This window comes from Vidua macroura, chromosome 3 (assembly GCF_024509145.1).
Source record: "Vidua macroura isolate BioBank_ID:100142 chromosome 3, ASM2450914v1, whole genome shotgun sequence".
Classification (NCBI taxonomy): domain Eukaryota; kingdom Metazoa; phylum Chordata; class Aves; order Passeriformes; family Viduidae; genus Vidua; species Vidua macroura.
In genome coordinates this window covers 57,976,557-57,989,146 of record NC_071573.1, presented here as the reverse complement: position 1 = coordinate 57,989,146, position 12,590 = coordinate 57,976,557, and the positions used below count along the sequence as shown (strand labels likewise).

Below are 12,590 nucleotides of genomic sequence, written 5' to 3'. Positions count from 1 at the left end.
ATTCTTTGTTCATTAAAGCCTTAAAACAAACATTTTTCACCTTCAGGGAATAATTATTTAAATCTTTGCTTCTTCCTAACTGAAAATAGTTGAACATATGCCTTCAAACTTGAGTAAACTTCTCCCAAAAATATATTTAAACTAAAATCTTTTAGCAGAAAACATTTCTAGGAAGCTCTCTAAATGCAGGTTACAATAGGGTTGAAATCATGCTAAACAAAGAAATAATTACCTGTGTTTAAATAAATAACTGACAGGAGATGTTTTAAAATTATACATCTGTCATATAGAGGTGCTATGGAAGGAGGAAAAGAATTGGTGAGTTATTTACTGTTGTCTTGCTTGGTTGAAAGTCTTTAAATTCTAAATCTGTTACTTTTTTCCCCTGTCTATCTTCAGCTATCCACTGATAGGTTACTATAAGATCATTTCAGCTTCTTTCATACTTGGGCTTTTGCCAAGTCCTGCTACTTTACATGCCAACATCTTAGAAATCAGCTTTCCCATGTGAAGGACAGAAAAATTGGTTCCCTGTCCAATTCACAAGCAATCAAAGTTCACTGAGTTTCCTTATTGCGCCTTTTCCCTCCAGTCAATGTCATGCTGCCATAGGACAAACTTGCTTTGCTTATTTTTCTGATCATGTTATGTCAATGGTGTTTTCATCATGTATACCTGCTCTTGAATCCACATTTCCCAGTGAAAGTGGGTTAACTTGTCTGTGGCAGAAGTTGTTAACCATCTGTGGATTTGTTTCTTGCTACCATTCTTTTACCTTCCTCACCTGATAAACTTGTGTTGCAAAAGTTAGCAACTGTAATTTACAAGATTCCACAGAATTTTGCACCTTACATAATAAGATCAGAGTCTTAATTTTTCAATGTGAATGATGCTTGAAATCAGTATATATTCAAGTATTATCAGGGTCTGGGAATTCTATTTTTAAATATGCTAAAGGTATTTCTCCAAGTGTTTTAATTATTTAAATGTTAAATAATTAAAAATGGCATCTTGGCATGCTTCGTCAGGATGAAGGCTTATCTGCAATGAATCTGCACTTTTGATGCAAGTTTCTTATTGCACAAAAAATCTCTTTGGGAACTGCCATGCATGGGAAAGCATTGCATATAATAAACCTAAGCTAGGTTCAGCAAGTAGTAAACATTGGTTTGGTTTTGTTTATTTTCCTCTGCCATATCTTTTCCCTTTGTTTATCACATCTCTTCTACATCTGTCTAATTTTGTTTAAGGAAGAGTAATGTAACTTGGATGAACATGAAGAAGGGGAATAATAATGGAAAATTAGAGCAAACTTAATGACTCCCCTGTACAAGTATTTATGCTGCCTGTCATGTGCATTCAGTGACCACCTTTTCCTTCATCATGAATGTATTGAGGCTTCAGTGACTAAGCATTGTAACTTATGACCAGGTAGTGAAAGGGTTAGAAAGTGAGCTATTTTTTTTTCAATAAAAAGTTAACACATCCACTGACAAGTTAATTTAAGAATATCTAAAATTTCTTAAATTTAGTTCATGTCTCAGGTGGCAGCCTTGAAATCTGTGATGCTATTTTTTGGAGCATTGAGATTTTAAAAAAAAATTTTGTTAGCAAGTAATTTGAATAATCGCCTAAAGGAGTTGCTGTGAAACTTTTTTATTTTTAAGTAAGATTTAAGTATTTGCTAGTGATTTGCCCATATCAGTGAAATGTTTTGAAGGAATTTCTATACCCTTGATCTTTTAAGAGGCAGGCCTTCATGTAAATCAAGACAACTAGATATCCCAAATAATAGGAAATTATAACAGAAAGAAAAAACCCAACCTAAATTTAATAACATTTATCACGTTTTATTGGTGTGTAAATTAAGATTGTGTTCTTAACTGGTTCTTCGTTGTTGGCATGTTTTTTCCCTTAATGTTAGACAGGATGTCAGTGTAATGTTAAAAGCATACCCATACTTTCCCAGACACTCCCAAAATTCAGTGCATCAAAATCCAAGTCCTTGATCATTCAAGAAAAAAAGAGGCCATTTTTTGCTGATGATTTACATCGCAAATCTTTATAACTCCTAATAAATAATTTTAATTTAAAATATTTCATTTTTTTGCTTGATTGAAGATATATTTTTATTTTTGTATGTGAATGTCATGATTTGATTTTTTCTGGTGGTTTGAAGCTGCCTAGTAATCCATAGCAAAATGGAAATGATAATGCAAATGTGTCCAAAACAGGTCATTACTGCTGCATATAGGCATTTTAAAAAGAGGGAATCTTCTATGGTTTAGCTTCAGTACAACTCTAAGCTTTTATTTTAATGCTACTGTTTCTTTCATCCTGATGTAGTATCAGGAGATCACTAAGAGCTACTGGAAAGCCTAGAAAGAAATGTATAATGTTCATGTTCTTTTGAGTGATTGTTTATGTGACTGTTATCCCTTAATGCCTCAAAGTCATGTTCTTTAGCGCTACGTAACACTTTAAGTAAATAATTGTATTAATTTTTTAATTAATTTTATTAATGTTTTAATTTTTAATTTAAATTGCCAACATTTGGCAAAAACTGAGTGAACTCTCTTAAAGTTCGAGATCAGTAAACTGTGGACTTTTGGACTGGCTGACTTTTGAGTTGCATTTTAAGACTTCAGAACCTGAATACTTCAATCGTGGACTTGAGGACAAAATAGTTTTAAATGCTTGCACTGTTGAAATACAGCTTCAGAAATTCTTCCTAATTTCTGTTAATAGGACATTTCTTTGTCATTTTGCCCCAAGAGTCAGAGTTATATTTTGCTGATATTCCTCAACTTTCGTGTAGTACTAGTGCCTTAATGAAACCACCTTCATAATGACAAACTCTTCATGTGGTCTAGCTGCTGGTCTTAACAGCATTGGCTTTTCTGAAAACTGCAGAGTAGTTGCATGGAATCTGCTCAGTAAGGTGTGAGATGTGCACCATCTGCCTTCTTTACAGATCTACTAAAGCTGTAAGTAGTTTTGCCGCAAGCCTTATTGTGAAGAGAGTTCCCTGTCCTTCTGTCTGATCCAGCTAACTTTATCTTAACCTTTGCAACATTTTTGATTATTACTGATGGTTGTTGTCAGTTTGTATTGAGCTCTTTAGTTTTGAATTTCCATGTGATGTGTAAGTGAAGTTCAGCCTTCTCAAATGTTGAGGGATTGAGGAGTGCTCAGATGCTGAAGTCTCCCTCATCCGCACATGGGTGTTAAAGTTCATTGGAAAATGAGGTTCTATGTTTTGCATGCTGAAACCAACCCTAAAGTTACCTTTTTATTTCATGTATTCCTCAAAGTTTCTTCATTTAGCTGCTGATACAGATTTAGATGAAATCAACATAATTATTATGATAAATGTGAGTACATTACAGAGAACTTCTGTATAAATCTGTGTGCTGGAAGGCTGTGTTTAGCAGGCCTTTCTTCTCCCCTGGAGAAAAAAATGGTTAATACCAACTTTGCAACACTGCCCTGTGGTAGGAGGGGGCAATACAGCTGTGGTTGAAATGTCTAAATTAGTTAACTGCAGACTTTCAGATCCATGAAAATGAATAGAAAACTCTTACCCGTTACACCAAAGTGGATGGGTTGTTTTTGAAGGTGATCCTTATTAAATAGGGAGGGAATGCTACTTTAAAATAAGAGTGAAATGTTGACAGGTAAGTTTGTATTTAATTGAAGCTTGAGGCTGTATGCTAGTTTGTGTTGAGCCTAGCTTATGATTCCCGTTTTACCTCTGCAGGTTTTGAGTAGCATTTAAATGGTAATTGAATATTTATTATTATTATTAATCCTATTATTACTCCTATTTTTAAAAAATTTCTGTCACTTTAGAATTTTCATGGGACTTGATATTTGTGTTTCATTTCTGGGCTGTAAGATTAACTCTGATGGACTTTTGCTTTCCTCAGTCTTTCTGTCGTTGTGTCTCTGAACAAGAGACACTCAAGTGATTCCTTCCAGTGAGCTGTATGCAACCTCCTTTGGATAATGTTTGGATATTGTGAATCCAAATCACAGTGAAAATAGATGGACAGCTGAATATTTGAGGCAGATAGCTCTTAAATTATCAGCAAAGCACAAGAAATTTGCATGTGTGAGTGGTATAAGAGACACTTGTTTACAAACACCTACTTTCAATTTATTTAGCACAAAGAGCTTTGTATGGTTTGGGTCAGTGTCCGTTACTGGATTTTAGGGTGCTGATGCATCACTTCTTGTTCTAAGTGCTTTCTTTGTGTTCATGCTTTACAGTGAAATCTTCCTATGCTCATTACTAAATAAAATTCTATTAACTGAACCACATTCTTTCCTATTTTTTTTTTCTTCCTCTGCTCAAACAAAAAGACCCTGACTTTAAAAATGTCAGTTGATCAGGTGCTTAAAACAAACAGTCTTCACATTGCTTGCAAATCAGGATGTGGTTCTGTTCCAGCCCATTCTCCTCTGGAAAACTACTAGCTGGTTTTCATGGGTCAGGTGGAGACTGTCATTTGACACTGTCCTGCACTATATCCATATCTTTAAAAGTGAGAGGCATGAATTAGATGGATGGACTATTTGATAGATAAGGCTGGGTGGTAGGACTCAAAAGAGTTGTGGTCGAAAGCTCTATGTTCAGTTGTAGACCGTGACGAGTGGTGTTCCTCAGGGGTTGGCACTTGGACTGGTGTTGTTTAACATCTTTGTCATTTACACTGACAGTGGGATCGAGTGCACTCTGCAAGTTTGTGGAGAGCAAACTGTCCTCCATCAAAAGTGTCATGGCCAGCAGGGCAGGGGAGGCAATTCTACTCCTCTGCTCTGCACTGGTGAGACCCCACCTGGAGTGCTGCATCTAGCTCTGGGGCTCCCAACATAAGAAGGAACTAGTTGACCTTGAAGGATTCTTCTAACCCAAACCATTTTATGATTTGTCACATCAGTAATTTCCATCTACATGAATGAATCTTTTGTAACATAAAGCTGTATGTGCTTTGCATCATGCCTTAAGATCTCTGTATGATTTCAAAATATCACTGTTTCGCTCAAAATTCATCTTCCTAAGTGAAGTATTCTGCAGTGGTTATGGAGAAAGTAATCTAAGAAGCTGAACTATGTGGATGCTGAAGTAGTTGCACTACTTCTGGATGTCGAAGTAGTAAATGGTTTTGGGATCTGCATGAGGATTTTTTTAATACATAAAGTCAGCCACAGGAGGAGTTTGAGTAGGTGTTATGGTTTGTATAGTAAGCTTGTGTGCTGGATCATGTGGCAGTGACACATTCTCTTTTCTGATCTGGAAGCCAGTGTTGGTGTAAATGTTGACTGCTAGTATTTTATGGTTTGGTTAGAAAACATGTTTGGTCAACAGTCAGGATACCATCAGTGAGGTAGGCAATTCTTTGAAACACAAGCACTTCAGTAGTGCATTTGTTGCTAAATAAAAGACAAAATAAAAAGATAGGTTGTTTACTTGTTGCAAGTCCATGGTGCCTTTTCAGATTCTTCTTTTCTTGCTCTCTGACAGCCAACTGCCTGGTTTCCCAGGTTACATTCAACAGTGGTATATTCCCACCTTCAAGTCCAAGGACTGCTCTGAGTTCTTTTCCTGTTTTCATGGTGTTATTTGTGGAAAAGAGGCAGACCAGAGAGAGTTTTCAAAACATGCTCCAATTATGTCAAGTTGTCATTGCCACAGCCTCTGCACAGAGCAACTCTTGAACTTGGCAGGCAGTGCTTCACTGTTAAGTACTTACTTTTCAGCTTCAGCCCTTTGAAGCTTGGAAGCTGTGCTGATATAACTCTGTTTTATTTGACTTTACTTTTTTATTTCAAGCCGTCAGTGTGTTTGTGTATTATCCTTTGCTTGTAAACACTTGAGTATCTGATTTGTTTACAGTACAAACTGATTATCGTTCTTGAAACCCAGCAGTCTTCTCAAGGAGAGATTTCTGTGCACATTATAATTGGAAAGGATATTCTACTATGCATTTAATTGTGAATTATTTTCTTGCAATATATAGCTTCGTTTTAAGATTTAGAAAATGGTTTTAGTGAGCATTTTATTAATAGTTAATTTTTTTTATTTTTTTGGTACAGAGGTCATAAAATTAGAAAGTCTTCTTTGCAATATAAGCTTCTATTATTGGCTTCTTCAGGGGATATACTTGTTTTCTTGACTTAATTGAAAATTTGATAGAGACACGTTTCAGACAGAATTAAGATCCTGGCAGCTGGTCATCTTGGGACTGACTGTTGAAGGAAAGAAAGAACTTTTTTGGAGTTTGGTACTTACAGTTGCTATGTTTCGCTATATTCAGCTGTGAGACTAAGAAAAAAAATCTTATTGTTATCAACACAACAAAAATGACAACTAAGTCAATATTGACCTTACTGTTTAGGGCTTGATTGTTTTTCTTAATTCCCACCTAAAATTTGATGATGTTTCCATTGTATAATAAGCAAATTTGAAAAGCAGACTTAATCTGTGGGGGGTGGCTGAGAGGGTGTTGGTCTTTTTTATGAGAATGAAGTGTTATTCAATAATTGAAATAAACAGCTGACAGCAGATTCAGTTTCTCCCACAGGTTCTGAGTATGGGTAACTTTCTTCAATTCTTATTTACTAATGAAAATATTACAATAATCAAAGACAGTAAGTACAACAGTCAGCAAATCTCATGATTGTTTGCTGAATGAGAGCATCCTGAAAATCTGTAGAATATTAGTAGTTTCTGTTTTCAGGTTTGGTTTTTTGGGTGTTTTTTGTTTTTGTGTGTTTTTTTTTTTTTTTTTTTTTTTTTTTTGGTGGTTTTTTTTTTTTTTTTTTTTTTTTTTTTTTTTTTTTTTTTTTTTTTTTTTTTGGTAATTTGCCTGTCACTGTAAGCATCTTATTTGATAGTTGTATGTACTTTGACTGAAGCTAAGTTTTGTGAAATTAGAGAAGGTTCTTGGCCTTATCATAGGGCCCTGCAGTTGCACTTCCAAGCTGGAAGCTTGTTCTTTTTGTTCTCTGCATGTTTATTCCACAAGGCACAAAAGGAAAGAGCAGTTGGCTACCTATAGTTCTAGAATATATACACCTATCTGCAGGTAAAGAAATAAATCACTATTTTAGACCTTTTGTGAGTGCTTCTTGGCTACTGCTTTTTGACATCCCTTCAGCCCCCTAGAGCCTTTATCTCCTCACTTCTGTTATAATTAGACTTGCTTATTCTCCTTTTTTTAAAGTCTCCATTTGGTTTGGAGATACTAACTTCTTAGTGATTCCTAATGAGACTCTAAGAGTAAAAGTTTGATTTTTTTGGTTTCTGTGCTTTGTTCACAGAACTGCTATACAACTAATCCCAACTAATTTCTAGTGGTCAGGGAAAACTTTTTTTCCTTACTATCCTCTGTTGTTAGTGCCAGTGTATTAATTGATTGATTTGTTTGTTTTCTTTTGGGTACAGTTTTGCTCAGTAAGTAAACTTCTGAACTGCTGCAAATGCCTGCTGGCTCAAATTTAAAATCTTGGATTGAAATGAGTTTCCCCTAACTGGAACTGCTGTAGTATTCAGTTCAAAATGAAGTCAAAGAACAGGATATATCTAATGTGAGGGGCCTGTGAGTGGAGTGTATGCTTTTTCTGGGAGTTACCAGATACAGAAATATTTCTAAAAAATAATATATTTTTAAAAGGAATCGTTTTCCTTACAGTTTTCCTTAGTAATAGTATATTTCTTTTCCAGTTCTATGTGATACTTTGTCTTCAGACCAAAAATGAATATGATCTGAGGAATGATTTTCCTCTCTGAATTCAAGTCTATATTATATAGGATAATTAATTCTGGACACAAATAGTAGATACGAAAAAAAGACAGGAAAATCCCATGATTAATAGGTGTAGTTGGGAGCATCCAGTAAACAGTCAGTAAAGTCTCTGCAGAAGTTAGCCCATTCCTGGGCACAGGTGTGTTTTTAAAAAAAAAAACAAAAACCCTGGTCCAACTTCAGGACAATCTTACACAAGTTCCATAATCTGATTTTAATGTTTTGGGTTAGATATTAATGGCGCTTAAATTATCTTTTTTTTTTTCCTTCTAAAGTATAATTTTGCAAATAAATCCATATTTAAAGAAGCAATCCATCATTGAAATGTCAGTTATTTGTAGTTTATATAATCTTTTAATGCAAATAATTAATTAATTTCTTCCATTTGTTTTCCAGAGTTTTCTGTTATTCATTAATGGGCTCTTGGGAACTTCAAAATAATAGAATTAACAATGTTTAAAAAACTTCTACAAAACAGCAAGGAAAAATGGCTGCTTCTGGCATTTTACATGCATGTGCATTTATATTTTATTTTGAAAAGTGGAAAAAGCTTCAAAGTGTTTTGTTATAAAAACTTTTTGGCCTCAGTCTGCCCCAGCATAAGAATTCAGATTCAGTGGGAGTTTCTTAACAAATGGATTTTTTTTCTGCTAACACAAGACAAACAGACCTGGAAACTAAAGTACTGATCAATGATGCTTCACCTTAACATTTCTAACTTGCTTTTGTATATTTTTCAATAACTACTTGTATGGCTTCTTAGAAATATGAAGTATATCTTGTTTGGTGTGTGTAGTAATACTAATTTCTTACTGACTGTATTTTCAGGATTTATCAAAGGTGTGCATGAAGTTGAGTTTTCCTAGGGAGTAGATCTTCTCAAGTGGTTTCAAGAAAGCATTTGTAACTGCTGGGAAAGTCTTGTTCAACAGTCACTGGCTTAAGCATCATTTGATCTCTGGACTCCAGATTTAATTTTAGTATCACGGAAGGGTTTGGGCTGGAAGGGACCTTTAAGGATGATGTAGTCCAATCCCTGCCATGGGCAGTATCACAAGGGTAAGAGTGTAAGATCTGTGTAAGGTACATGATTTCTCACAATGCTATGAATATGTTAACATATTTCACAGACTCCTGCACTGCAGAAGAGAAACAATGCCTTCATTTTTATCTATTTGTTTGTTTATAGAAAATGGAATAATCAAAACAGACAAGGTATTTGAAGTAATGCTGGCTACAGACCGTTGCCACTATGCAAAGTACAACCCCTACATGGACTCTCCACAGTCTATAGGTAAGAGCATCCTGCAAAAGTGATGGAGATTGTTTTCCTTTGTGTATCTGTGACTGCTTTTGTCATTTATGTGTTAAGAATGTGAAAATATTTTTTTTTATTTGGAAGGTTGTTTAGTTCTTCATCAATTTATTGCATACATTTCAACTAAGCTTCAATTTCTTGTGGAATGCAGTTGGCATATTAGGATACATCAGGTAGAGAGGTGATTTCAGCCAATATTGGTATGTGTAAATATGTGTTTATTTTTCAAACCACAGCAACTTATGATGGTGTCACTGATGTAAATATATAAAAATAATTCGCATCCAGTTTATGGTCAAAACATTCCTTGTCTTTACAGAAATTATTCAGTTGGGACCAACGCAAAGTTTCTTAAATCATTATGTGAAATCTTTAAAAATAGGCTTTGAATAGGCAGGTCTACTGATAGGACAGTAATTTTCCATCCAGGTCCCAGTTTTATCTTTCCAAGACAAGAAAATGAGCTATGTATATGTACTAAATTCTTTTTTCTTGATCTTCTCCCTTCACATACTTTAATTGTATGTGGTAAGTGAATTTTATTAGGATTTTGTTAGTTATATAGGAAAATTAAAAAATATTTTAAGATACATACTCAAAGGCTTATGTATCTTTACAAAAACAAATATAGGTGAGTGTTCCTCCCATTCTTATAGGTGTTTGTTCTCATTTGCTGTTTGCAAAACACATGAGGTTGTTCTCCAGATGTTCAATGGTCTCCATTACATGAAACTCAAACTGACAAATTCAGGTTTTTATGTAGGGGCTGACTAAAAAGAAATTACATTATTTTGGGAGACACTACTCTTCTGAATTAGACCTGCTTGCTCATTATGTGATATTCATTCAATGTATAGTGACAAAATGGAGATTGTAACTGAGATCAAGGATAAAAGCCTTTTTTTTTTTTCCTGTGCAGAGTTGACACAGCGTAGCTTTCAGCTGAGGTACCCTAACTCAGTTCTAATGTAGAGTACCTGTGTAACTGCTGGGGTGTGGATGTTGTACCCTGAATGAGGGTGACAGTGAAGGTGTTGCACTTTACAGTCAAGGTAATAAAGATTGTAAGGTTACTCTCTGAACAACAATGAACATCTCTCATTCTCTTGTTTTACAGGTTTCCAAGCAACAATCAGTGCTCCACACATGGTAAGCTTTAAGCTAGGTGATTAGTATAGTGATTTTATAAATACCCAGGTGCTTTTGAAATAAAATATTTACCCTAGTAAATTTGATGAGCAGTTGATTGCAGTGACACTTTTGTGAACTGCTTACTGTGAGGAAGTGGAAAAGATTGATCAAGATTTTTCTTGCAGATGTACAGTAATAGGATGAGGGATGGTAGGCAAAAAAATGTAACATAGGAAATCCTGATTAGTTTCTAGAGTTAAAAAAAACTATGAGGGTAGTTAAGCCCTGAAAAAGGCTTTGCAGCTTGTGGAAATTCTGTTCTTTGATATACAAGGACGCTGACTGAACAGGGTTCTAAGAAGCCTAATTTGAAATGCCCATGTATTGAAATAGGACTGGACCAGAAGATTTCCAGAGATCTTTTCATTATAAATTACTTTGTAATATATAAAATCATAAGAATTCAGGAGTGAATGACAGTGATTCCTATAGTATGGTACTACGGTAATGCCTTTAAATCTTTGGACAGGAAAAAAGATACATTGTACTGAGTTGCAGGGCTTTTTGGGAGTGGTTTGAGACCAGAGTGAGTGTTCCAGTTGGGATTTCAGTGCATGCATCTAAAGCAGATACAATTTTTCTGTGTTTCTTTATTTGAGATACAAGGTAAATAGAAGCAAGTATTTTGTCTTTGTGATGTTTGGAAGGTGTCAAAACATAGTAAAAGTCTGCTTCTCTTTACTAAAAACTGTGTAGTTGGCTTAGAATTTACCTAGTTATCAATATAAAAAAACCCAGGAATTTTGTATAGAGATGCTAACAATATTATTCAAGAAAAGACTGAAAAAAAGTACTGTTGCTAAGGGGAAAAATAAGTATTAATTATGCTTCAAAATTTTAAGTCCCTTAAGTCATTATTTTTCCAATGGTTAACACTAGTAGTATATGAAGTGTTAGAGCAAAAAGGTAATAAGCAAATATTAACAAAGAATGTTCTAACAGAGAATATTCTAATTATTTATATTTTCTGGGTGGGATGGATTAAGCTGAAAGAGTGTGGTAATGGCTATCTCTGAAACATGAAAGAACAAATTGAATTTTTAGTGTGCAGCCTATGCTTAGTTTGTGTACTGGTCCACCACATAGGAAAGCAAAAGTTATCAAGTGTGTCTGTAAACTACTGCATTTCATCCGTGAGCCTGGCTATTTGCTATTTGTAAGAGACAACTTCTTTTTCCTATTCTTTGATTCAGCAAGCGTGCAGGTAATACAGGAGGTAGTTTTAATAGCCATTTTCCTTGATACTCTGGAGCTGCCTTCTTCCTAGTTAGCTTTTGTATCAGGTTATTCCAATGCATATAGCATAATGATAAACTAAGTTCTCTATTGGCCATATACTGCCAGAATAGTAAGAGTCAGCAGACCTGAGGAGAAATAAACTGATTTATAATGTCTTTTCTAATACATAAATAGTCTGTGCTAGAAGTGTGAATGGTCAGATGAGGCTTTGTATATGAATACTAACCAAAAAAAATAAAAAAACCTCATTAAATTTTTTTAAGCTAATGAAATAACAATGATAATAACAATGTCATGTAGTTAACTCCTTCCCCCCCTTTTTTTGTAATAAAAATGATTCTGAAATTTCTTACACAAATGCTCAGGGCATTTCCCAAAATCTCTGAAGAAATTAACATATATTGAGTAAAACAGACACTTAAAATAATTTGAAATTTTCTCTCTCTGTGTTCTCTTAGCATGCGTATGCACTTGAACTTCTATCTGATCAGCTACATGAAGGAGCCAAAGCACTCGATGTAGGATCTGGAAGTGGAATTCTTACAGCATGCTTTTCGCGAATGGTGAGTTGTTTAGTTCAATCACTTGATCATCAGAACTGCTTGGACTCGAGTGTAACTCTGAATTACAGGGCAAAGAAAAGCATCTTTCATAATGGACTGAAGTATATTGTACAGAAAATAATTTATTCTCCTGGGTGTGATTGGTACCCATTTCTTAGGGTAGCTGATAATAGATGTTCAAGTTAAATAGCCCAATAAATGGTGTAATGGTGAAGAAACCCCCTAGTGAGGAAGTTTAGGGTTTTGGGATTGTTTTGGGTTTTTCTTAATGATTGAATTTTAGTTGTTACTTTATATCTTGAAGGAATAAGATGTTTGTCTTGAACAGTTCAAATTTCGTTATCTTGTGTGGCTGTGAATGTTCTCATTGTGATAAATTGTCACAGATTCCTGTTACAATGAGAGCTCAGTGAGGCGTAAAAGAATCTTATTTCCACAGGAAAATATCTTGTGTATATAATACATTTT

At 34.7% G+C, this 12,590-nt stretch overlaps 1 protein-coding gene across 2 annotated transcripts in view; it reads left to right on the top strand.

Moving 5' to 3' along the window:
- PCMT1 (protein-L-isoaspartate (D-aspartate) O-methyltransferase) overlaps window positions 1-12,590 on the top strand; it is a 36,140-nt gene that overhangs the window by 3,527 nt on the left and 20,023 nt on the right. For both annotated transcript variants that reach the window (XM_053972743.1, XM_053972744.1), the window contains exons 2-4: window positions 9,001-9,105; window positions 10,247-10,278; window positions 12,018-12,122. In XM_053972743.1, coding sequence (XP_053828718.1) covers window positions 9,001-9,105; window positions 10,247-10,278; window positions 12,018-12,122 — 242 coding nt within the window. The remainder of the gene's footprint in view (window positions 1-9,000; window positions 9,106-10,246; window positions 10,279-12,017; window positions 12,123-12,590) is intronic.